The 26,511-nt window shown below is 46.7% G+C and overlaps 1 protein-coding gene across 1 annotated transcript; it reads right to left on the reverse strand.

The window, feature by feature from the left end:
* Nucleotides 1–531: 531 nt before the first annotated feature.
* AKR1B1 (aldo-keto reductase family 1 member B) lies at nucleotides 532–18,444 on the reverse strand. The gene is made up of 10 exons (XM_001500732.7): nucleotides 17,386–18,444; nucleotides 9,145–9,312; nucleotides 8,311–8,427; nucleotides 7,210–7,287; nucleotides 6,791–6,913; nucleotides 6,184–6,290; nucleotides 5,780–5,861; nucleotides 5,115–5,198; nucleotides 3,144–3,226; nucleotides 532–946 (listed from the first exon to the last, which is right to left on the reverse strand). The coding sequence occupies exons 1-10, from the start codon at nucleotides 17,548–17,550 to the stop codon at nucleotides 904–906; spliced, it is 1,050 nt and encodes a 349-aa protein (XP_001500782.4). The 5' UTR covers nucleotides 17,551–18,444; the 3' UTR covers nucleotides 532–903.
* Between the last annotated feature and the right edge of the window lie 8,067 nt (nucleotides 18,445–26,511).

Genomic DNA, 26,511 nt, shown 5'->3' on the forward strand with positions numbered 1-26,511 from the left:
GCCGGAGCTGACTTATACAGATACCAATTACTGATGCTTTTCTTCCGTCTAGTCTGGACAATGAGCTGCATGAAAGCAGTTCCTTGTGAGCAGTGCAGCTTAGTAAACCTGACATTGGCCTTCACAGGTAGGAGGAACCACCAAGTAATTTGTGAAATTACAAATGGATTTATGTCGGCCCATGGCCGAGCTGAGCCCTAAAGCTGTAGCTGCACATTAGAATCACCTGTGGAGCCTGCAAACTGTTGACATCCTGGCTACACCCTGGACCAATTAGATCGTCTCCAGGGACAAGGTCTAGCCATCACTAGCATTTAAAGCTCCCCAGGTGATTCCAATGTGCAGCCAAATGAGACCCATCACCCTATAGCTGAATGGGTCAAGTACTGCGATGAGGGGTCCTCAACTACAAGGAAAGACACGAAGTCCACATTCCTGTTTCAGAACTGAATGGCCTGCTTTACGGGTATCAATGGGATGAAGAGGGACAGAAGGCGATGTATCGTTTCAACAAACAAAAACAAAACAGCGTCAAGCTCACAAACGTACTTTTTATTTGAGGCAAAGAAAAGCCTGGCTGAAAGGGTTACAGTTTCAAGCAGGCAAAATCCAATTGTTAGTGGCACTATTTTGACTTTGTAGATTGAACTTAGTCAGAAAAGGGTATTCAGGTTGTGCTTTCCCCAGCGGGACGACAAGAAGGGTAAAGAAAACTGGGAGAGACTTCTAATCTACTGACGCTACTCTTCAGACCCAACACCACACTGGCCAAGCCCTCGCTGGTTCGTCTTCAGGTCGCTGATCCACTGCTGTGGGACACAGGCTATACCACGCTACATATGGGGAAAATGAAGTAGGAAACACACCAGCAGGTCACTTGGGGAAGAGCAGACGCCCACCGCTTCAAAACTCTTCACGGAAGGGATAATCCTTGTGGGAGGCACAGCTGTCAGGAGAAAGGAGGAGCATATTTGCTTTTCAAGGAAGAGATTTTGACCACAACAAATTACACAAAGACAGAAATGGTGAGTGTCTCACTATAGGCAGAAATAGAGGCCTCAGAGGCAACAAGCCAGTTCAGAGACTGCAGATCATGGGTCTGCACCTGGGAGCAGTGGCCCAGCCCTCCAGACTCCTCTGCCACAGGCTCTCATCAACTGGCACATGCATGATGCACACCACCCTTCCTTGTGCCCGGGGAGTGGAGGGTGGCAAGAAATACAATTCCTGCCTTCTGGTAACTCAGTCTAGTCGCAGGACCAGACAATAAGATCTTATTGTCTTAAACAGTAAGAGAGTGATAATAACATAAGAGCTTTTAGGAGACTGTGTGTGTGACACAGCAGATGCTCCGAGTACACGGAGTGAGAGGCCACGTCACACCTCCAGAAATCAGTGGGCGCTGAAGTGAGCCCAGCATAGTCATCGAGGATTTGATACAGGAAACACCGGGGGGGTGGGGTACAGGCTGGGCACTGAGCTGGGAGTGGAGAGCTGCATGCGTGTTTACCAGTCCTATCTGGTAAGGCCAATGGCTTGTGTTGGGAACATAATGGTAACAATGCTGGAAAGACCAGCTGGGCAGAATGTGAAAGGCCCAGGGTGAACCCAGCTTGGGGCATGTAACTCTTATTGAAATATTCAGAGCCATTCAGAAGTTCCCCATGGTCTGCCTTTTTTTCTGCATCCCATCAGACTTGAGGAATATAACACTGCCATTAGCAACAGAAGCTCAGTATAGCAATAACTGCCAAAAAGAGGCAATGTATTGCAATGTATGTGTATGTACATAAATGCATACTTAGAAAAAGCTTCCTAGGTGACCTGGGAATGTCGGAGCCAGCCTCTCCCATCAGTAGCCCAGAGAATAATCTGACAGCTGTTTCTAGAATGGCATTAGAGTGGAGGAAGGCTAAATGTAATGGACTAATTGGACTGATTAGAAAACCACTGTAGTTTGTCAGCAGTGGGAAGGGAAAGCAGAACTGAATGAATGACACAGATTCTCAAAGGAGAACAGCTGTAACTTGGCGAAAGATTCACTTCTCTCTCCTTTGCCCACTAGATCCAAAAATGATTTTAATGTCTAAAGGTTAAGTATCATTAACACAAACAGGGCCATCAGAAAGGGCCCCAGTTTGGCGCTGCCAGTGACAAACTCTGTGGCCTCTTTTGAATCTGAGGCCATGCTGTGACAGCAGCACGCTCGCCAAGCACGTTCACACCTGAAGCATAGGAAAGAGTTATTGTCTAAGATGCAAACTTGACTGACATCTGCCAGAGTGGCAGCTGGTGTCACCAGTGGTGCAAACAGAACTGGGAGAGAGCGCGCACAGGGGCTGGAGAGAGAAAGCAAGCACCCTATCCCGTCTTGGGGAATGTTCAAATGTTGCTCAGAAGAGTAACTACTGAAAGGAGACAGAACCACCAGAGCGCTCAGACGACAAAAGCAGTGAGACGAGCTTCTTAGTCTCCACTGTAAAATGGGAAGTTTCTTCTTGAAAGCAGAAGATGAGTTTTAAACTTTATTCAGTTACTGCACTGGTAAGAAAAGAAAACCCACCTTCCTTGTCATCTTCCTCAGATTCCAAACTACCAATCAGAAGGAATACAAGGGACCAGCAAAGGTGCAGCTGGAGGGGCCGCGGGTGGCTCTGCCAGTCAGAGGCTTCGAGTGACTTTCTCCGAGTCACGTGGCCTATCAGTGTCAGAACCCTAAGCACCAGGCTCTTCCTACTAAACCCTTTTTATTAGAGTCGCTATGAGACAAAGAGTCACATGCAAATTCTTCCAGGAGGGTCGGGCAGGAGTCACCTGGGATCATCTGGTTTCAGATGAGCCACTAAGATTGACAATTAAATGCCAAAATATGTGGGTGCTGTAGTCAGGCCAATAGTGCACCTGGGCAAAGGGAGACGCTAGCAGCTCTCTCGGCATTCTCCCCATGGCTGTGCGCGGTTCACCTGACGTGGGTTTAAATGTTTCCTGCCCCACGCAGATGAGACAGCAAGGTAATATGCACAAGTCAGAAGGGCTGTGATCACAGGACTTGGGTGTTAAGGCCTCAGGAGTTATTCTTTTGTTCTGCAGCATCTGCTCCTCTCCCGGGACTTGCTCGATTGTCACACCCGGGACTCACTCACCTCGACAAGGCACAGACCCTCCAGTTCCTGTTGTAGCTGAGTAAGGTGGACATATCCGCACTGCTCAGTTCAAAGTCAAAGACCTAAAAAAAAAAAAAAAAAAGGAAATTCCAATAAGCTCTGCAAATAATTTACAGGCGGCTCTGGGCAGGACCACTGATGAGATAGCTGTTGTCTTGATAGTTGTTGTTGGGTAGGGGGGGCAGTAAGGTAGGTGAAACTCAGAGAAAGTGTATTGCATGATTATTCAGAGAATGCACATGTTTTGGCTGGGACTATAAGGAACAATGAAGACAGTCCTTCCCTTCCAGAACCTCCCAGCAAGATGGTACTTTTTATTCCCTTCAGTTCATTTCAAAAGTGTTGAGCACTTCTATTGTGATAAGATATGCACCAGTGGGGAATATGATGATGGGTAAGAATGGTCTTTGCCTCAGTTTAAAATGAGGCAAAAGAAAGAGGTAATTCCACAGCTATAATACAAGGAAGAATGCATCGCACTCTGTATGAAAGATGCTACACAAAGCACTCAGGGCGTCCAGAGGAAGTAGAAAGGAATTCCAACTGGCGAACTGAAGGACGCCGTCAAAGGAGACGGTGTTTGAAATGGGCCTAAGAAGCCAAATAAGGTCTTGACGAAGCAAGAAAGGGATGCTGGAGGACGACCACCTGCGAGAAGAGCAGTCTGCTCAGGAAGAACCCGGCCCGCCTGCAGGCCAGGAGGCAGGCCCGAGGCGCCCCAGGTGAGACCGAGAGGGCCGTCAGCATCAAAGGACCACAGACTGTGCACAAAGAACGTCTGCGGCATACTCTGAGATTACAACTGCACAAAAATGTGCAAAGACAACAGAATAAGATGCAAAAATAACAGTCAGCACTATGAGATTAGTCATTTAAAAATATTTCTTTTCTAACACCCTGAAAAAATGAAATATGAAACAAAGGATCCATCTCCAGCTGGATGTGTCTCAAGTGGTCACTGTTTTACCACTTTATCTCAAATAATTACAACACCTGTACATAAGAAGAAAACTGTCTCCCCTACTAAGCAGGAAGCTCCCTTCCCCTCCCCAGGCCTCACTCCAGCCTCCCAGGTGACCAGTGGCACGTGTTACAGCCAGAGCCTGTGGCCAGTGGACTAGGCGAAATCAGCCACTCGCCGTGGAAACAGAGCCGCTGGGAACCAGAGCTCAGGTGAAGACGGGGTGGTGCTGGCGGAGCTGCTTTGCTTAGTTGGGAGCAGAGGCTCACAGGCACGAGGACCCTCCTGGGCACAGCCCCTACAACCGTGCGAGAGGCAGGCAGGGCGGGACGTGACGCCAGGCAGGCCGATCTGCTCCAGCGAGTGCTCTGAGGGCCCACAAAGAACAGCCCCCTGGTGCCCTGACACAAGCCCTGCTGCTCTGCTCACTGTGAGACAGGGTCTTGGCAGAAGTGGTGGGTGGGCTAAGTACCTGGGAGGTCTCTGCAGTCCACAGACTGATCAGCACAGCATTTCCTGAGTGCTTATGGAAGCATCAAGCATTACGTGAAGCCCTTTGATACATCTTATTTCATCTTTATGACAATCCTCAAAATCAGTATTTTTACAGATGGGGAAACTGAGGCATGGTAACTAATGGAGCCCTGATGCAAAGCCAGGCAGTGCTGCTTGAGAGCAAGATTTCTCAGGCAAACACTAAGTCACTGAGGAGGCTCAGCCTAGGAGTGTGATGCACAGCACGGGCCACTGAGGCACAGGGCCTGCCCCCACGCGAGGCCCACCAGGCACGGTACCTCCACCCATGAGGAGCCACCATCCTAAGTCCAGGGTTTGCTCACTGCAGCTTACTCAGGTGGGCTCCCTGACTGAGAGGTGACAGGAGGTCCCACACATGCCAATCCAGGGACGGGATCAGAGGCCCTGTGAAGAGCCCTCCCTTGTCCCCTTCTCCACTGAGGAAAACCTGTGCTGACCAGCTGAGATCTCACCTGAATGTTCTCAGCAATGCGTTGGGGTGTCACAGACTTGGGGATCACGACCACATTCCTCTGGATGGGGAACCGGATCAGAACCTGTGAGGAGATGTGCCGAGAGTGTGTGTACACCAGGAACTCTCTCTTATTATCTCGCTTCGTCTTATATATCCATCACCTGAAGAGGGAAATCCCAGAACTTCCTATGTGAGAAAACCGAGGCTCAGAGATGTTAGGGTCACACCCAGCAACAGGCAGGGGAGGCACTCAACCCCTGACTTCAGAGCCGCCATGCCATGAGTGTCCCCATCTCCCAGGTGTTATCACCTACAAGGAGACTATTCACGCCTAGGACTCATTCTCCCACCTGGGAGAGAGAGACCTTTTCCCGTGCAACTGACAATGAGCGCTCTTCTCTGAGTAGAGAGAGGAGCTTCCACATCCAGGAGCCAATGCGGACCCCTGGGGCAGCCTGTGATGGGAGTGGGCAGGGCCTACAATCCCCAGACCGCAGGGCAGTCTTCTAACTTCCCATCTGTGTCCTTTCTACTACATGCTCCAAGCCACACTTCCAGGGAGCGCTTGACCAGTCACCTCGGTCATCCCCCCCTGGCTAATGTGGACCACCACGAATGCAGGAAGTTCTGGGAACAGCCCCGAGCGCCTGGAAATGGCCGTACCTGGGCTGCGGTTTTATTGTGCTTGTCTGCAATCGCTTTGACCCTGGGATCCTCCAGTAGGGAAGGGTCCTCGGGCTTGGCCCTGGAGACAGAAAGAGTCTGTGTGAGCAACCATCGTTGCCACCACTCAAGGCAGCCAGCAACCTAACCCTAACTCCCATCGATCTCGGAGGGCAGCCTGCCAGCCTCCCCCTCGATTCGAAGCTCGGCTACAAACTCCCAACCCTTTGGGAAAAGGGCAGGCATCTTGTTGCTAGAAACACCAACCAGGAAACCCAACAAGAGACTCCTGGGAAGGTCTACAAATCAGTTCCAGAAGCATTTTCCTTGATGCTGAATTTTTCTTTTTAGCCATTTCTAATCTTCACCAACTGTGAAGAGAACACCATCCCATGGAAACTCACCAGGGCCTGTCGGGAGAGCCGAGAGGACTGTAGGCAGTCACCGCGATGCCTTTGGATTGGCAGTACTGGATTAGCTTCTCTTGAGTGAGGTACGGGTGGACCTCGATCTACAAGTGCAAACAGGAGGGCTGACGGTGCCCCTGTGGGCACAGGTGATAGGACATACAGGAAGCTTCCCCAGGCTAAGTCCCTTCCCTCCCCAGAAAGAAAATTATGTGTAACCAATGTCTCATCTTCCAGATAAGCTGTAACAACTGTCTATGTTTCCCAGCTAGTGTCCTCGCCATTAATAATAATCATCTTGTTACCAATCTACTATGGCATGGGCCCTAAGGGTTTTTTCTGGCTTTGGCCCTTTATCCACTGTGACAGGTCTGAGGATCTCAGTGTCTGCATGCTACTCTTGAGACCCCAAGTCACCACAAGCCAGGCTCAAACCCTTTCTCTCCTGCAACATTCACTCCAAATCATAAATCAGGACACTGCCCATGCCCAGGGACCTGTCCTCTGGCTACTCCCTGGGTGATGTGGACAAGAAGTAACTGCCAGGATCAGAGAGTAACAAAACAGACTTCCACGCATATCAGGTTCCCTGCTGGATGTTTACCTGGTTAACTGCTGGCTTATGTTTTAAGCCAGGTTTGTTTAAGATCTTCTCGATCTGGACATGGTTGAAGTTGGATATTCCGATGGCTTTCACCAGCCCTTCATCCACCAGCTCTTCCATGGCCTAAAGACAAAAGAGGGTCTGCTCACTGCTGACAGGTGTCCAAAAGGCCAAGGATCAGAAGCGTCTTTTGCACCAGTCAGTTTAACAGGTCCTGCCCTTACTATTAGACCTTTGAGAAGCCAAGAGACACCAAGATAAAAGCCTGGCTGGCTTTAATGAGACAGGAAGAGCAAACACAGTGACAGAATGAGAAAATGCGGTGAAAGAAATGGCAGAGCAGATTGCTCACACTTGGTTCATGCACAAGAATAGGAAACCAGCAATGAAGGAGAAAGCCAAACCGAGGACCGCCTTACCGTCCATGTGTCCAGAAAGTCAGTGTCACTGGGAATCACATTGCCTTCCCCATCCAACGGGAAAAACTCCTTCCCGGGCTGTCGTTAAAATAAAAAAACAATCAATAACAGCCCTTCACAGACCTGTTGGGGGAGCTGCATCTTTGAAAGCAAAGTTCTAAAAAGATTATTCCAAACTAGGATAGCTGGCTAAGTTTACAGAAGATAAGGGCAAATCTGTATGTCAGTGTGAAAAAGAAACAAGCAGACAACTCCTGAGGTCCTCACTTTTTCTACCAAATAGTTGGAGCTGACTGTCAGATGGAGACGGATGGTTCTCAGTCAGTGAGACAAACCTCACCAGGGACTAGAGTGTGTGGATGGGAGAAGGGCTCCGGACCAGAAGTCACAGGGCCCATGGCCTGGCTGGATTACTAGCCTACAAAACTGTCACCTCACCAAGCCTTGCTGGCTTATCATGAAAAACGAGGAAGAAAATCAGGTCCTGATACACCATAGTGCAATAACAGAGCTACAGGATAAATCCACACGCTTTCCAGCTGGTTGACAAAGCAGAAAACTGAGCTGGTAGCTAGAAAGATGGCAAAGGACTCTAAGGTTCTTTTTGTGCAAAGAGTCAGGTTGCTGACCAAGAAATATTTATTAAGCTTCCACAGGACGGGGCATGTGTGTGGAATACAGGAATATACACATACACACGTGCAAGGTATGAACGTGTATGTGTGGACGTGCCTGGAGGCGGGGTGGGGGTGACAGCTGATGACACCTTACAGCTATGTGCAGAAAGGTCACCCAAGCCATGTTTGCTGTCACTAAGTTTTAAATTACACAATCACCAGATGACAAAGAGCAGCACCCTTAAACTCTTTACTATGCACGAGTCATCTGTGGCTCGGATTCAGAAGGCCTGTGTGGGGCCTGAGACTGAGTTCTAACAAATTCTCAGGTGATGCCACTGCTGCTGGTCCAGGGACTGCACCCTGAGTGGCAAGGACACACACAGAGCGTCTACCCACTCATCACCTGCTATAAAAGGAGGGTACAACACGCCCCAAACCACACCTGAGACCCAGGCAGCTGGCCTGAGCCCTGAGCCCCCACCTTGAAGCCCGTTGGCCAGTGAATGAGGTAGAGGTCCAGGTAGTCCAGCTTCAGGTCTTTGAGCGTCTTCTGGCAGGCTCCTTTCACCTGGCTTTTCTCATGGTACGTGCACCATAGCTGAAGCCAGAGAGAGAACGCATCTTATCACATCACTACCACGCAGGAAGCTGTTTCCTGGCCGGGAGCCAGACGGCTTGAAGACAGAAGATTAATTTTCCTCTCCCCACAACCCACCCATTTCACCGTGATGCTGTAAATGGTGGCGAGGGAGTTTCCATTTCACACCATGGATCTTAACTTTCCAAAGGAAGGTAGGATAATCAGGTCAAGGAAACCTCTCAGAAGGACCAAACTGAAGGCATAAAATAGAATGGATAGGTCAGCAAGCCAGCTCTAGGCCCTAGACATGAAATCTTTTCCTACCAGGCTGGTTTTTGTGGAGCCAGCCTCACCCTCCCACCCGGTGTCCTGTGGGCACCAATATCCTCCGGGTAAAAGATGGTGGCCAGTAGAGATCCAGCCCGCAGATGGGAACCAAGTTCTGACCTCAAAGATAGCTCCCTGGAAAGGGAGAGCCAACCCACAACCTCAGCCTCGTCAACAAGGGGGTCTAACCAATAGGTCTGGGTAGAACAACCATCCAACAGAAGGCCACAGACAGGTGAGCTCTGGAGCCTTGAGTTAACGTGGTTGCCCTGGAAGAACTGCCTGCCAAGTTATAACTGTAGCTGTATTAAGAGGCCCCAGGGTATGACCTTGGCTCCTAAGCTGATGCCGCCCTTGGAAAAATGTGAACAGGATCCCCATCCTCCAGGCTCCCCTGCAGAGCAGCACCTTGCTGACGATGAAGAGGTCCTCACGCTTCACCACCTGCTCCTTGAGCTTCTCCTGGATGGCCAGCCCCACCTCATTCTCGTTCTGGTACACGTGGGCACAGTCGATGTGGCGGTACCCAAGGTCAATTGCTACCTTCACAGCCTCTGTCACTTGGCCTGGAGGGGACTGAAAGGAAAAGGAATGGAACGCACGGAGTTAAAACCAGAACTGAAACAAAACACAGAGTTTGCACATAACCCAGGAGGAAGGGCAGAGTGAGCCTACCGCTCCTCCCAGAAGCTAGGTAGGGTAAGTCTCAGAAGCAGCATTCTAAACTATTCGCTCTGGGATGGGGCACTGAGGTGAAGTGCCACATTGCTTCAATTTAGGAAAATCTGACCACCACTTAATGGATCACCTTAAAAAGACGTGCCAAAGCCGTCTCACTTCCTTGTTTCTTCACATCCATCGATACACAAACCACTGTATAAAACATCCCCCATTCTCTGAATCTGTTAGGTTCCCAAGACAATAAGGGATACCATTTCCTTCAAACAGCTCAAAACATTTCAAAAAGCTGTAACTATCTACTCAATTCCTGGTTGGTTTTCGAGTTCAGTCAGTGAATGCCTGTGCTTTACTTTCTCCTTTCATGCGTGGATTCTGATATCAGCAACTGCTGGTTCTTCAGCAGTTCTGGGAGATTACCATGAAGTTGAGAACATTACGAAGCCTATTCAAAGGCCTGTGCTTCAATTCTCACCGTGCAAGAATCTGCTTTGAGTAGTGGAGGCAGGAGATGGCCCCTTAGAAATATTAACAGACAGAAATGAATTGAAAGGAGAAGAGAAATGGGAGTCATGGAAGATTGCGATATGATCTGCGGACAGAAGTGCAAAGAGACTGAACGGCTGTCTGTGCCCAAACCATCTGACCAATCGAGTGACCAGGATGGTAGGGGGGAGCCTGGCTGTTGAGGAGGAGGAGGAAGTGTCTGAATAGCCATCGAGCTTCACCAGCACCTAGATTGACTGCACAGACCCTTACACATCTCCTTGCTGCTCCTGCTCAGCCCAGAGAGGTGAAAAATAAACACATGTGCAACCAACAGCTGAATGAATAGAGTGCATTCCTCTGGAGAGCTGGAGTAGAAAAGAATCGAAGGGAAAACTCCCCAGGGCCATGAGCAGCTGCAGACATCTGCTGTTTTGACATTGGCTCTGGTGAACAGGCCGGCCGGGGTGGGGGGGGTGGGGGGGGAGGTGACCCCAGTCTATTAGCACCCAGAGCTGCTGGCCACCACAGAAACAGCAGAGGGGGTAGGGGGTGAGACTAAATGCAGGTCTCGGAGCAGGAAACGTCTTCAGACGATCTGGCAATTTCCCATGTCTCTGGAGGACCTAAGAAGCTGCACCTGCAGCCACGCCCCTCCGCTTCAAGGTTCAAAGAATGGAGCAGAGAATAGAACTTCAGCCCCAGACAGAGGGCCACACACTGCATCTGCCACAGCAACTGGTGCAGGGGCAGAGACACGACCCAAGCCAGGCCCACGAGACTCAATCCTTGGACTTTAGTTGGTACCATCAAGACAACCTTTCATTCTGCTGGGGTCACGTGCTGGGAGAATGTGAACCGGAATCTGCTAGAGGACAGATAAGGGTTGACAGACAGATAAGGATTGAAAGAGACCGATCCTGGTGACATTATTTATATCCTTGAATCTGGTACATCCGAGGTCATCCTGTAGGTCAATGAATCCTTACTTCAAACATACCATTTTTTCTGCTTAAGATTAAGTTGGTTATTTGGTTCCTTGGAACTGTACACACTAGGAGAATCAAGGTTGCTGAACAACTGGCACAAAATTAAGAAAAAGTTCACAGGGTGGTTTTATGGCAAAGTTAAGGACAGAAATGACCTGCAAGGTGCCGGTCCTGTAGTGTAGTGGTTAGGTTTGGCACGTTCCACTTCAGTGGCCCAGATTCATGGACTCAGACCCCAGGCATGGACCTGCAGCACTAGTCAGCCATGCCGTGGCGGCAACCCACATACAAAAAGATGACTGGCATACATGTTAGCTCAGGGCTAATTAAAAAAAAAGAAATGACCTCTGCGAGGTCATGAGGAAGCTGCTGCTCCCTGACCCTTCCCTGGACAGAGGGCTGATTAGTTGGAAAATGACCAAACTGCTTTCAAAGGGAAAGGAAAAACAGAAGCTAGGATTGTTAGACATTTCACAAATTAAATTTGTCGAAGTTGTGGCAATTTATAGCAAAACTCCTGTGAATGGAAGCTACATGCTGGCCTCCCCTTTACAGGGTGGAGGAGGCTGTGTGGGGCCACGTGCTCTGCAGTGGAGGGGGGAACCAATGACTCTCACCTGGGCTAGTGAGCCAGGCTGGTCCTGGGGCAGGCACACTAGTGAACGACTAGAAGGCTTGTGCCAGGGCAGATCACGTCACTGAACGGAACCCGCCCAGGGGGGTACTATGGACCAACTTTAAATGTATTATGGAACTGAATCTTCCCCACAACCCCGGTAGCTACTGCTATCTCTACAGATAAAGAAACCAAGGCACAGAGAGGTTGGAAAGCAGCCCAGAATCCTGCAGTTAGTAAGAGACGGCAGGATTCAAACCGTGCTGAGGACCTTAGAGGTCCTTCCTCCGGGGTGGACCCCAAGAAGCAGGGAGACACTCGTCAGTGAGAGGACAAGTCTCCTTGGCTTGGAAAAGTCATCCTCTGGGATGAAAATGAACCAGACTCCACAAACCACACTCAATATTAATTATCTCAATGCAGAACCCTTCCCACAAAGAGACTAAACTAACTTCCCCTATCACCAATGAAGCAGCCAATTTTGGATATGGTGAAAAAAATCACTCAATCAACAGAAATACTAATACATGATGGCACCATATTCCCATTCCATGTCAACATTAAAAAATGCAAACAGAAGGAATGATCCATATTGAGACTTTTTTTTTTTAAGATTTTATTTTTTCCTTTTTTCTCCCCAAAGCCCCCCAGTACATAGTTGTATATTCTTCGTTGTAGGTTCTTCTAGTTGTGGCATGTGGGACGCTACCTCAGCGTGGTTTGATGAGCAGTGCCATGTCCGGGCCCAGGATTCGAACCAATGAAACACTGGGCCGCCTGCAGCGGAGTGCGCGAACTTAACCACTCGGCCACGGAGCCAGCCCCCATACTGAGACTTTTGAGAAATCATGAAAATACGATTCCATACATCTAACAGCAAATCTGTCAACTGAATTATACAGATCCTACAAACTAAATCAAGCTTTAAACTCGATTGTGCCACTAATCTGCCCTGTGACTTGGGCACATCCACACAGGGCCACCCCTCTCAGATCATACAGCTCCAAAGCTCCAGCTTGGGAAGCAACTTGACGTTGTAGGCTGATGGCACCCAGTGATGGTGATGAGAAGTCTCTGCCCCCGAGGCTCCCGTCACCTGCACAAGATGGTTCTCCCTAGTTCCACGTTTCAGAACACTCCCAGGCCAGCTAACACCAACTCAGATGATTACTGTTAGACTTTCACTCTCTCACACACACCCCTCTCCTAAAACCTAATCATCTTGCCCTTTGCTTGTACCTCTTGCCAGTTACTTTAACATCCCTCGCTATATTCCCTCTGCAAGTCAAAAGAAAACTATAGCTCCGATCCAGAAAGGTTATCAAACAGTGTAAACGGTAAAAACAAAGTATCTCGGCAATTGAATCCCCTGCAGCATTAACCAGGGGGATTTCTGGGAAGAGGGGACTGCGGTCTTTTTGATGCATTTTTTGGAAATTTTCTCTAGTTAGCAAGCATTACTTTTGTAATGAAAGGCAGAACGGGGCAAAGAAAACTTCACTTCGGGGGAAAAAACCCATCCTGGGTAAGAAGTACGAAACAGTGTGCCAATGATCATCCTGAGGCAGGAATGGGAAATGACCGCTTTTGATGTGAACTGAGATTTAATAGAGAAACACGGCCATGGACTTCTAAATCCTTGAAAAGTACCATATCACAGAAAAGCTGCCAGTGAGCGTCAACCTCTTCCCATTAAACCAGCTCTTCTTAGAGAAACTCCACCTGCATTTAAGAGAAACTAATTATTTTGTTATTATTGGCTTTGTTTAAATACTAGTGATGTCACAATGTAATTTTCTATTTTTCATTGTAAGTGTAAATCATTTCAACCAGATGTGAGTTAAACAGGCATGTGTGACCTAACTTCTCAAAATGTAGTCCAAGTTCCAATTAATTTACTTAGGATCTTCTGGAAGAGGAGTTGGCAAACTTTCTGGAAGGGGCCAGAGGGAAAATCTTTTAGGGTTTGTGGGCCAAAAGGTCTGTCACAACTGCTCAACATTGCTGTTGCAGCCCAAAAGCAGCCATAAACAATACATAAAGGAATGAGATGTGTTCCAATAAAACTTTATTTACAAAAGTAGGCCTCTGGATTGTAGTTCACCAAACCCTATGTATGCCAGAAGAGCATACAAAGAAATGCGGTTTAAGCAATAGGCACAGCCTCGCTTTGTTCTAACTCCTATTTACAAATATCATTCTCGTTTCCAGTTCAGCACCTTGATAACAAAAAGTTAAGTATTCTGACGCTGAATACAGGTATTTTGGTAACTGAAAGAGTTCAACTTCTGTCCTAATTTAACCAATTGACAACATAGTCCCAATCAACTGTGGGTAAATCTGAGCAAGCTGGGCCGGCTCGCTCTGAGATTACACGCGATGTTCCCACTCTACAACACTGGGAGACCAGGATCTGGCAGCTTTGTATAAACAAGGCTTAAAATGTGCCACATAAGGTTCCAACAGAATAAGCATCGGGGAGAATCCAGAGGATGACTACAGCGTGCTACCTTTCACCTTCTATACACAGTCAACAGAAACGCTCTTCGTTATCTGATGTAGATAAGCCACCCTCACTTGGCTCATGCTCAATCATTTAAATTCATTTTACAGTTTAATAATGTAAACTGCAACTTCAAATGATAAAAACGTAGTCAATTTGGCTACTATTTTACATCAAAGCTCATAATCAAGTTTGGCAACAAACACAAACCAACTAACAAAACTGAAAATAACTTCCTTCCGCTCGACTGGAATCAATCTGTCCTGAATTCTAAGGCACTGCTGTCTCCATTTGGCTGAGATGGGAATGGACCAGGGCTGGCAGGAAGGACTTATTTGGATATCTTCGGTCTTGGAGAGTGTGGGGTTGAGGGCTGCAGGGAGATGAGGCCAGTGGAACAGAAAAAACAAGGTACTGTTTTAGCTCCAAGGCCAGCACCTCTACCTTCTCCCCGGTCCCAGAATCTCGGAGCCATTACAAGCTAGCCCCACTAGGGGAATGTGACAGGAATTCTCTCAGTACATTTTCTTCAACCTCACGCATTCTTAAAGGGGGGATATCACCTTCAAAGAGGCAAAAACTGGTTCACGGGGGGGGGGGGGGGGGAGACAAACAGCTTATACAATAGTTTGTGGCCCTCCAAAGGACCACAGGACGTAAACAGATGTACAGTCTACCTGTGATGCTAAAATTTTATGGGGGGACTATTAGGGAAAAATGTTTCAAAGGCTCCTGGGTGGGGCAGGTGTGCAGATCATGGAAAAGAGGTTGAGAAACACAACTGTACCTCCATTCCTCAGTTTGGAGCATGTGGATGAGTTATGATGACCATGTACTACCAGCAACTTTTCAGCTAGGTCAAAACATTTACCAGCAATAGGATACTGGCCCACATCAGAAGTAAGCTCTGTTTTAACTGCTTCCTGGCAATACAATGCTGGTGGACTTAACGTCCAGTGCTGAAGGCAAGCTTGCCAGGGGGAAACCCCTCCAAGCCACATGGGGTCTGAGGCAGAGATGCCGGAGACCCTCACCTCTGAAGAGAGAAGGGGAAGTCTGAGGACCTTCAAGGGGACAGGAGGCTGGAGAGTACGAGAGCCCTGTGACAGGTGTGGAGGGTAAAACAGCCACCATGACATGAAAGATCCATGAGAACAAGGAGCTGCACGCACTCACAGGGCCTCCCCCAGTTCTCACGAAGATAAGTGAACGGTATTTAGGTCACCCTATCTTTTTGCCCAGCTTCTGTGAAGGAATATGTACACGCATATAGGGGGAAAGGCGCTAAGCCACTATCCATATAACTTTTGCACTTAAAAAAAAAAAAAAAAGACTCACTCATAAGTAGAAGATAAAAACGACAGACAGACAGACAAACACATAGCAACAGAGATTGGATTGATGGTCACCAGAGGGGAAGGGGGAGGGAGGAGGGTGAAAGGGGTGACGAAGGCCACGTGTGGTGATGAATTGTGATTAGTCTTCGGGTGGTGAACACGATGTAATCTACACAGAATTCGAAATATATTATGATGTACATCTGAAAGTTATAATGTTATAATCCAATGTTACTGCTTTAAAAACAAAATTAAAATTAAAAAAAGAAAAAAAAAGGAAATCTACTCCAGGCCCATACTTATCCTACTTATTTCACTATTACCTCCTTACTGTGCCTCCACACAATTCTGTACAAACCTCGTCTCCTCACTCCCCAAATTCTAAAGTTATCTTACTTCTTTTCATTAATTCAACACATTCCTTTGAGGTACCCAGTATTTATTAGACACTGAGAGAAGTGCTGGAAATAGTAGTGAACAAGGCAACCACTACACTACCTAGCCCTCAATGAACTTAGTCTGCTGGAACGATCGATCTAATTGCACAGATTTTATGTTATTTTAAACAAATATACAACTTTTCAGGGTTTTAAATGCTCAGGCGAATGACTTAAACCCTTTTTCAATCAACTTTTACTCCTTATTTACCCTAGTGATTTTCAAACCATGGGCCTAAGGTCAGGACTATAATTTCTGAAAACACAAGCTAATAAGAACAACAGAATGTAACCCACATAGTAACATTAAGTACCGTTTTGTGGAACTTTTCTGCCAGTTATGTGTGTATGTCTGTGTGCTGCATCACAACACAAAGTCTAACTTGCTATTGCCAAGAAAGTGTCTTTTCACACCCATTCCCAGAGAATAATCTGCGACAGATGGAATTTAACTCGGTACCCACGGTCGTAATTCAATTATACCCTCAGAGCATAATTCAATTACACTTACTAGACTGTGTCAAGGAAACACAAATTACGGATACTCGGATCACTTTGGCCAAGAAACACAGTGAGAGGCAGCTCCAGGAACCTTTTCTTATTCACCTTATCTTGACTAATTTTCAACAGCAGCTTTTCAGGGTGGAGACAAACCCCATCCTCTGTTTTATTTCACGGTGCACTCAATCCCCGTCTTTTCTTTCCTTGTCCGTGTGTAAACACCCAATGCCCAGGCCCACATTCCAAACTCCCGGGAAAACCTGGCTCACAGCTGCGGAACGTTGATATCTAATACCCGAAATTAAAGCAGCTTTAAAATACCGAGCTTTGCCCCAGCACCCACACCACCACCCTCCTGTGCCCCCTAATTTCAGATGGTCAGCCAATCCCTCTTATCCCTAACCAGTTCTCAGCGGCGCTCGGGAGAGACTGCGGTGGTGGGAAGGTTTCGGAGGCCGTTTTATTAACACGAACGCCCCTCACAGGCGGCCCCGGGCAGAGCGCGCGCCCGCCCGCCAGCCCGGCAGAAGGGCGCAGCGCCGCGCGTTTGGGGAGGCGGAAAGGGACGGGTCCTGGCGGAACTCACGTCGCCTAATTTAATTATCTGCAGTCTCTGGGCTTACCTTGAGATGCTTATTCCTAAGAGAATAGAAACGGAAACCATCAAGGGTAAACTAGCAGACAGACAAAGGGACAGGCGCACGCAGCGCCCTCGGGAGGGGAAGGCGCGGGCTCCACGCCCCACAGCGGCTCCGGCTCCGGTTCCTGGCGCCTCCCCGTTTCCATCCCCGGGGCCCGAGAGGACAGAGCTCGGGAAGCCCTTCAGTCCCCTAGGGTGATTTTCCACCTGGGATCAGATTCCGAGTGCGGCCTGGGGATGGTACCCACCAACTGTCCCCAGGGGCGGCCTCCCGAACCTCATGCAAGCCCCGAGGATCGGCCCGAGCCCGCCGGGGATGGGAACCGGGCAGGCCCGAGTGTGGCTCCTCGGAGGCCGGGCGTCCGCGGCGGGGGCCACTCAGTGTCACTAGAGGTCCCTCCCCGCCCCAGGCCGCGCCGAACCCGAAGCGAGCCGCGGGGACGCGACTCCCAGGACACCTACCTTCCAGGTGCCCAGGCCCACGATGGGCATCTTGGCACCGGTGTTGAGCACGACATGGGTGGCCATGACAGCTGAACTGCGCAGACCCCAGCCCAAGAACCACGCCGTGGAAATGGCGCCGCGGACCTTTAAATAGGCGGTGCGCCCCCAGGAAAGGGCGGGCATGATAGGCGCGCAGCTGCTCAAAGGCAGCTTCTGATTGGTCGGCTCGCGTCGAGGCTGCCGCGTCCGCAGCCTGCCCGGGGGCTCGGCGAGGATGCTTCTGCCACCAGGTCCTAGCGGGACCGGGGTTTTTCCGCTCTGATAGCGGTCTCGCCCCACTCGGCAGAAGAGAGCCGGCCAACCGCTGTGGGGCGTAGAAAGGGAATGCTTCAGCAGAAGTCACAGACATCCTATAAATAGCCTGGGAAGGAGTTTTGGTTTTATTTTTTTAAAGAACCCAGAAGGGTACGTTTGTCTGTTGTCCAAGGGCAGTATCATGCTCTTTGGGAATTTGACAAATGTCTGGTCCTAAATTTGTATGAATCATACTGACTACAGGTATAGATTAGTGTACGTTGCTCTTAGAAAGGTGCGTGTCAGAGAAATGGCTTGCAATCGTGTTGCAGAACACCTTCTTGAGATTTGGGTTTGCCCAGCCTCTGTGTGGCTTCCTAGGGCTATCTTCGTGCGCCGTCCTGGGTACGAGCTGTGTCTGTATACACTGGGTGTGGTTCAGCAAATCTTCCTTCAGAAGCCAGCGTCTCTTCAGGTTGGGAAGCTTTGGTGAGCTTGATCCAAAACACACGGAAAAGTTCAGTCTTTCAAAAGTAAGATTCCATCAAAGCGGCAAGTTTCAATGTGGCACCTTAGCAAAACTCTCTAGAAGAAGAGTGAATACGCAGAAACCCACAAAAGAAAAGGTAGCTTTAATATTGTAGCTTCAAGTAGTTCGAGGTAGCAGGTGCTAAAAAATAAACTGATCAGCCCTAATTGGCAGGGAAGAAGACATTATTTTCCGAGATAACCAAAGGAAAGTTGCTGGACGAGCTTTGAAGACAATTTTGCTTTCTTTCTGACGACCTCTCTCCATGATGCTCTATCTTACTCCAAACCTACTCTTTCTGCTCCATCACTCTCCAATCTTTCCCCTAATTATGCGAGATTGAGAACTAAACCTACTGAGTAATGACTCAGGAACCAGCCATTCTGGTGATTTTCCATTTAGTAATTTCTAAAAAGTGCCCACTAGGAAAAATTTATACACAACAGAGGAGCCCAGATATTTTTCCATTTGACTTTTATAAAAACTGTTGTTGGTAGGCAAATTCTGATGCTATTTGTCCCCAAATAATAGAATTTTAATTTGACCCTAAAGCTGGGAACTTGCTTTGGAGTAAAACAGCAGGAACCCAGCACTCTCCATTCCTAAGATCTCTGTTGGCATAGAGGCTTCTGTCCATAGCACTAGTTTCTTCAGAAAATGTTGCGCCCTGAGTGACCAGGTTGGTATACACCTGTGATCATTGAGTATAGAATCTCCCCACAACTTCCCGCTCCATGAAGGTGTAACTGTCTAAAATGGAGTATTCTGACCAGGTTACGCAAATGTGAGAAGTCAGACCCATGGAATTTCTACAGCAACAATAGTACTATAGTTGAAACACACTGTTATGATAGTCTCCTGACTGCCCCATTGCCTCTGTAATGCCTGTGACGCGCCATTGTGCACAGATCAGAATTATGCTTAAAAAAACTTTCAGTGGAATCCTTCTGAGAAACGTTCTAGCACTTCATATTGACAGCAATAAGAATCTTAAAGTGCTCTGAACCAGTAACCCCATCAAGAGAACTAGTAATCTCATCCGATTACATTTAGAAGGAACACACACACACACACACACACACACTGTAAGTAAAGGGCTGGGATTAGGGTGAGGAAAGTGAGGTATCTTGGTGCAAAATTGCATCCCTGAACGTGAACACCTTAAATTTTACACTCCACGTGCTTCACTTGCCTCACCCGATGTCTACTGAGCTGACCATGTGCCTAGCACTATTCTACAAGTATTATGTATTAAATCATTTAATCTTCATAACCACTCTTTGCAATGGGTACTATTATTCATCCGTTTTACATATGAGGAAACTGAGGCACAGAGAAGAGAGGTAAACTGCTAAGGTCTTATAGCAAGTAAATAGCATGGTCAAGATTTAAACCCAAGGAGTTTAACTATAGCACCCAAATTCTTAACCACTATGCTGGTGGCCTTCAAATTGTTGTACGGTGACTCACAGTAAGAAAGGCGTCACAGGTGACACAGTGCACATATATGTACATATAACACAAACAAAAGATGTGCAAAACAATTCTTGTCCTTATTATGTATGGCATACTCTGATTTTTCATGCTCTGGGTTTGTTTGTTTTTTGGTACCAATTTTGATCATAATTCACTCATGAATCCATGGTAAATGATTTTATGATCTGCTGATGGGTCATGGCCTGCAGTTTGAAAAACTGTCTTCCATCCACTCTGTGGCCCTGCCACTGCTCATGTCAAGTGACAGGAACACTATGACAACCATACAAGAGACATGACGACAGCTCCCAGAGAAATCACAGGGTGAGCATTCCTATTGTGCCAGCAAAGGCGTCTTTCTCTCCACCTCTTCCCACTCCATCCGTCTCTACCCTTGGCCAAACAGTCATAATTTGGGAGTGAGAACACCTGAGATTGGTCCTTCGGAAGCAGGGAGAGGCAGCAAGGCAAAAGAGAAAGCGTGTGGAAGCCATAGGAAGAGGACAGTGGCCTCAGCCCCTGCTGTGGAGTGGAACTGACCTTAAAATCTCAGGGCACTGGTCTACCAGGAAGCTGGCTTCAGTGTGTTAAAATGTACTCATTCATTGGCAATATGAGGCTTAGATGACAAATATGGAGAGAACTGTCAGTATTAACCTTCCTCATAGATACTGGAGCATAACAAAAAATAGAGAAAAGCTCCTTGTCCCTTTTAGTACAGTTGTTCAATAAACTCTTGTGAATAATAATATCCATTATTTTCTGGGCCCCTTCCACGTGTCAGGCACTTTAAATACATTGTCTGACTCGATCCTTACAACCTCCTGGCAAAGACAACTGACTCTATTCCTTTCCTATTTTTCAGATTGAAGAAACCGAGGTTTGGCAATATTAATTTGCCCAAGACCAAGAAGTTAGTAAGTGGCTTGCCTTTAAAATTTTGATATTTTCTTCATCATGGATTTTTTTGCATTAATTTAGATTTTTAAAATATTACATTAAAATGCAATTTATCTTGATTACTGATATTTTTGGTGCCTCCCCCCCCACAATGAAATCCTACATTGAGGCAAATGCCTTGCTCACCTCCTATAGCCTAAAAGCATCAAAATAAAAAAACAAATCAACCCACAGGGATGGAGTTATTCACACAGAGCAATCATCATCCACACTGCAATCATCTGTGACTGCCACGCTCTTAACAATGCATGCACGAGAATGTGTGTGCTCTGTATAATTCCCGGCCCCTGCAGCAGTAACTCCACCCCTTTCTCTTCTAGTCAAGAAAGCCTAAGAGAAAGCAGGTGAGTGAGGGGGCATTCTAGGCATTCTAACAGAGATGACTTTGAGGCCACTTTAACTTGTAAGAAATGCTTAAGGCATTTATGGATTCTTTATAACTAGAAACCAATAACTGTGACACCCCTCATAGCTGTTGAGGCACACTGAGGTATGGTGGCTGTGTAGCTGAGAACCTCAGATGCCTGTGGCTTCTTTCTGAGTGAGGGGCCTTAGCATGTCTGGTGGCAAGAGGGGAGGCTTCCCCATACATCACTGTGGGGGAACGGGCCTGATAATACAAATAAATAAGTCTCCTGCACTCTGATTTAAGAATAGGTTACTTATTGGTGGGGTTGAGGGGGTCTCCTTATTTATCTGGGGTCCTGTTTTTGGTGGCAGCAGGATGGGTGGAGGTCAGTGACCCTATAGAATTGCTAACACAGGTTCTGGTATTTTAAAGCAAGTCACGGAGCATCTTGTCATTCCTCATTAGCTGGACTGGAATCAGATGATTGATATTTTCCTGGCTGCCAGCTCCTGCTTCATCCTCAATGGCCAGACTCATGCCCTTACTGAGAAAATCTACTAGAAGGAAAGATCTCCATGCACAGGCAAAGCACATGTGGTATTAGCAAGTTTGGCACCTTTATGGAAGAGGTATAGTCATTCAACAAGTGCATTCATTATTCATTAAATATTTACTGCATATTTAATACCAACAGGTACTGTTTTGGTCCTGGGATTACAGAGAAAAACAGAATAAAGTCTCTGACTATATGAAACTTCCTTTCTAGAGGGAGAGATAGAAAAAATATCTAAGAACAAGCCAGTGAAATATCTGGCCTGGTAATGATAAGCAGTATGATGAAAACAAAGGAGATGATAAGGATAGAGACAAGAGCAGGGTTAGCTGCCCTCGCTGACAAGGAGGATGGAGAGGGAGCATGAGCAATGTGCATATCCAGAGAGAGACATGCCAGGGGGCAAGAGGAGTCCTGCATGGAACTTGAGGGTGGAATGAGTTGGATTTCTGTGTGTACGGGGTGGGGGAGTGGGAGAGTGATGGGAGAAGCAAGGAAGTGTGTGTGGGTCCAGCAGAGAGAGTGAGTTGGAGGTTCCTAGGAAATGAAGTTGGAGCTAAAATGGGAGAGGCAGGCACTGGTCAGATTATGCAGAACCTTGAAGGGCCATCATAAAATGACTGGGTTTTATTTTGAATGTGACAGGAAACCATTGGAAGGTTTTTAACAGGGGCACATCCTTTCCTATCACTTATACCTCTGATACCATAGGGTCTTCTGGCTTACATGGCCCACGAGGCAGGGCTGCTTGCATTACAACCTGATCTGCCTGCCAAGCCCTTCCTTGCATTAAGTCTCACTCAAAGCTGGCTGCCTTTTGTGACACCCAGTACACAGTTTGGAGCATTATTCCCAGATGTGGAATATGCTGCCTCTAGGACTTGAAGAGATCTGTCAAGAGTTGTACTTCCATTTTCATTATGGTAATTGTGAGATACAATAACTTCTCCTTTCCTTTACTTGGGTGGAATGTGCCAGAATTCCCAACCACTGGACACCTAAAAATTTTACTGGTATGTAAATACCAGTGGTATGTAAATGCCATGGTATGGCATGCATCCTGAGTCATTGTAGGGTTTATTTCCCATCCTCTGGAATGCGTGTTTCTTTCCAAGGCTTCCAATGTGCTAGCCATTTCTTGCTCAGACAGCCCAGTTATCCTGATGTCATTGATATAGTGGATCAGTGTGGAATATCAGGAAGGTCCAGATGTCTTTGAACTATGACAAAGGGCAAGAGAGTTAACTTAGCCCTGTAAATGCATACTATTGTCTGCTTTGTCTGAATGCAAACTGTCTCTGATCCTCTTTGTTGATGGGAACAGAAAAAAATCCATTTGCCAGCTAAACATAAATGCAAGGAGAAATTATGGCAATAGACCATAGGTAAAGAGGGAATAGAGGATGAGAAGACGTGGACTGTCCAGAGAAGGTGCTGATGGACAATGAAATGAGATAAAGTTAGTGGTTTAGAAGTCTTAATGGTGTCAAAGAATTTATGAAGTTTGAGTGTTAGAGGAAATAAGATGGAGTAAGAGGCATTGGTCAGGATGCAATGCTTGAATTTGAGATTTAAAAGTATTAGATTTACTGGTAGTGACAGTAAAGAGGAAAAGCTCATAACAATTGAGGGGGTCAATTAACTGAGATAGCAGAGGCACCAAGAATTATATGGATATCGAAAGTCACCAAGAATGATTAGTACAGAAAAGGTTGTGAAAAGTGGTAAAATCTTTTAACAGCCAAGGAAGAGGGCCCTGAGGTCAGTAGAAGAGATAGTGGGGCTTGTAGTTTGATGCCACATACTTCAGAGTCTCTGAGACGTTGAGAGAAGATAGAGACTAAAACTGCATATTTTCCTTGCTTTTAGGCTTACCAGTATGAGGTTGCACAGAATAAACAGCCACCTCTTAAGAGAGCTGCAGGGGGCGCCTATTTATACTTACAGCAAATTCATCAAACATTCAGAGAAGTGATGAAGGATAGAGTACAAGAGATTTTGGCAATGAGATTTTGGCAGTGGTCTGTTGACAAATGTTTAACAATCAGTTCTCGGGAGAGGGGGGCAGGTAGAGGAGGAGTTCTGGTTTGCAGTGATTGCCAGTTTCTGTGGAGTAAATACTCTCCCAACCCCCACCCCTACCTATTTCAAGCTGCCTGACCTCCAGGGCCAAGATTAGGGTGGGTCAAGTGAGGCACTCGCCTCAGGTTCAAAATTTAACGCAGCACCAAAGAAACTCAGTAGTCATGATAAATAAGATTTTAATATGATATAAAAAGGTGTAAATTCATTTAACAGTGAATACGATGATTCCATATTGTAATAACAACACTAAAAGAGTTAAAAGAGGATAACAGAGTGGAGAGTGCCTGGGGACGGGGGAGGGACTCCTTTAGTCTTGAGGAGGCTCCACATTTCATTATAAATTTCAAGTACTCTGCGAAAATCCTGAAAGAAGCCTTGTCCCCTGCTGCAGGCATCATCAGTTTCATCAGAATCAGGGCTTTGAATCATGATTTCAATCACAAGATTTTGTCGGGAAATGGGAGCAGCCTTCCTAGAAACTCTGACCTTGCAGAGGCCTTCTGGAAGCACGTGATGAAACCTCAGGCAGCTTGTTCTTTTGACAAGAGAAAAAGAAAGCCCATTGTCAAAACAATTTGCCAAGCTTGAACATTTGTGAGCACGAATGAGTCATAAATAATTGTACATTTTTTTAATATTATTTCTGTGAAGGAAATACATTTTCAATGCAATAAAAATCCATTACAGGCACAATTCAGAGTCCATGTTTTTATATACGTTCTTTCAGGGAGGAGTTCAAAGCTTTCTTTCAGATCCTCAGATGGGTTTCTGACCCCAAAAGGTTAAGATTGTTACCGAACCAGGTTCGTTTTTGTCTGCCACCCCGAAAGCTGACAAATAAAAATGGCAAGCAATAGGATATATTGGAGTGTATGAGGAAGCCATTTGGTATAAACCTAATTCGGCCTGACTTTGTTTTTTCCAAAAGGGCCTGACTGTGGCTGTTGAGCACGCATTGCATATCTGCTTTAAAACATTTACTATGGCAAGAACAAATGGCCTTAAGATAAAGGTGCAACTTCCCCCCACATTAGCATTTCCTTAGGGATAAGCGTTTTTCCTTAGGCTAGGAACTGATTGCTGCACTCACCTTTGACCACCCAGCTCACCTGTGACCACCCAGCTTGAGACAGCAGACCTGCCACCCTGCTGTGTTCACCGAGACAGTAGACTTACTTGCTGTGTCCATCAATCGCTGTGCTGACAGAGCAGTCTCATGACTATTGTAAAAGGGACATTTCAATCATATATGAAAGATCCTATTTGGGGGTATATAACCACACTGTACACCCCACTTCTTTGGTGCCCTTTCTTCCTTCGGGAAGAAAGCCCCTGGGCCATGGTCCTCAGATTTCAGCTCAGAATAAACTCTCCCAAATTTTCATTTATAGATTGGTTATGGATTATTTTCGTCAACAAAGCCAAACACCGAGATGATGGGATTGCAGCAGAGAGAGAATTTACTCACAAGGCAGCCATGTGAGGAAGCAAGAGCATGAGCCTCAAATTCACTTCCTCCAAAACAAAGACTCAGGGATATTTATGGGATGGGGGCAAGGTGGTCGGAAGTATGGAGAGAGGTAATTGGAGGTGAGGAGAGGTGAGAGAATTGATGATCTGTGCAAGTGTAGTCAGACTCCATACCTCATCATAGGACTCATGTTCACAAAACAGTGGCATTAGCGTGATCTGAGGGTGGAGTCTTTAGCCTCTTGATGTCAAAAGGCTGCTATTGGACTTCTCTGAGGGCCCCGTTGGTGAATTGGTGGTCTCAACTGGCCTGAAGTGGACAGGGAGTTCTAATTCCTGAAAAACAGCTCACACACCCATTGCCATGGTGACCCAGGCTCCAGGGAGACGCTATCTACAGGAGCCTGGTGGAACTCAGATAGCATATTGCTGAAGCAGCACTGTTAACGATGGGTGGGTTAAACAGCTAAAAGCTATAATCAGTAATGGCAAAAAGGAAAAAACTTTAGACCTTGATACTTAATCATCAACAGCTGTTTGCCAGTTTCAAGATTATTAGAGATCAGCCTCCATAAAATGTAAATGACAAAAACATATGCCCAAACCCATAGACTGCAACGTGCCTGCACACAGGCACGTAACATATATACATGACAAATGCTTGGGTAACTTTCCAAGCTGAAGAGTAAGACTCTCAGTGAATCTTTTAGACTTGGGGGAAAGTGTTTTCTGAAAGTATATGGTTAGTTCTAATTATTTATGCAGCAAAATCCCTAGCAAGTTTTATAAGAATTAAAATTATGGTTGAGAAAGTTCTAATTCCCTGCTAACCCAGCAAAAGGAATTGAATTTTCTAAGAGGATATTTTTTGGTAGTAAAGGGTTATACCATCCCTTCTTTGCCCCTTCTTCCTTTCTGCTGCCTAGAATGTGGATATAATGTCTGGAGCTCAAGCAGCCAGCCAGCTGAAATCATGAGACAGCATGGATAAAGCAGCAGGCTGTAGAAGGAGCCTGAATTCCTTAAACAGTGCAGCTGCCATATCACACCTGGATCACCTTCCTCCAATCTTCTTCTTTATGATAGAAAAAATAAGCTTTCATCTTATTTATGTTACTGTTTGCCACAAACTCTGCACAGGTGGTCTCGTTTATGCATCATTATAACCTAAGAGGTAAGTGTTGTTATGAGTTTTATAGATGAGGAAACCCAGACCTAAAGGGGTGGTGGGAAGTTGAGTTAGGCAGTCCAGTTCCAGAACCAGTGTTCTTACTCCATCCCAGGTATTATTCCAAGCACTTAACAAGCATTAATTTAAGTGATCCCCACAGGAAACTTAGAAGTTAGTTACTGTTATTCCCCCAATGTGTGAAAGAGGAAATCTCAGCATGGAAAGGTTAAAAAGTACCACAGATTGCAGTGAGTAAG

This window comes from Equus caballus, chromosome 4, assembly GCF_041296265.1.
Source record: "Equus caballus isolate H_3958 breed thoroughbred chromosome 4, TB-T2T, whole genome shotgun sequence".
Classification (NCBI taxonomy): Eukaryota; Metazoa; Chordata; class Mammalia; order Perissodactyla; family Equidae; genus Equus; species Equus caballus.

Coding starts and splice junctions, on each gene's coding strand:
- AKR1B1 (XM_001500732.7), bottom strand. CDS start 17,550: ATGCCCGCCCTTTCCTGGGGGCGCACCGCCTATTTAAAGGTCCGCGGC. Junction 9,313..17,385: donor TGGGCCTGGGCACCTGGAAG/GTAGGTGTCCTG, acceptor TTTTCCTTTCAG/TCCCCTCCAGGCCAAGTGAC. Junction 8,428..9,144: donor ACCTCTTCATCGTCAGCAAG/GTGCTGCTCTGC, acceptor CTCTGGCTTCAG/CTATGGTGCACGTACCATGA.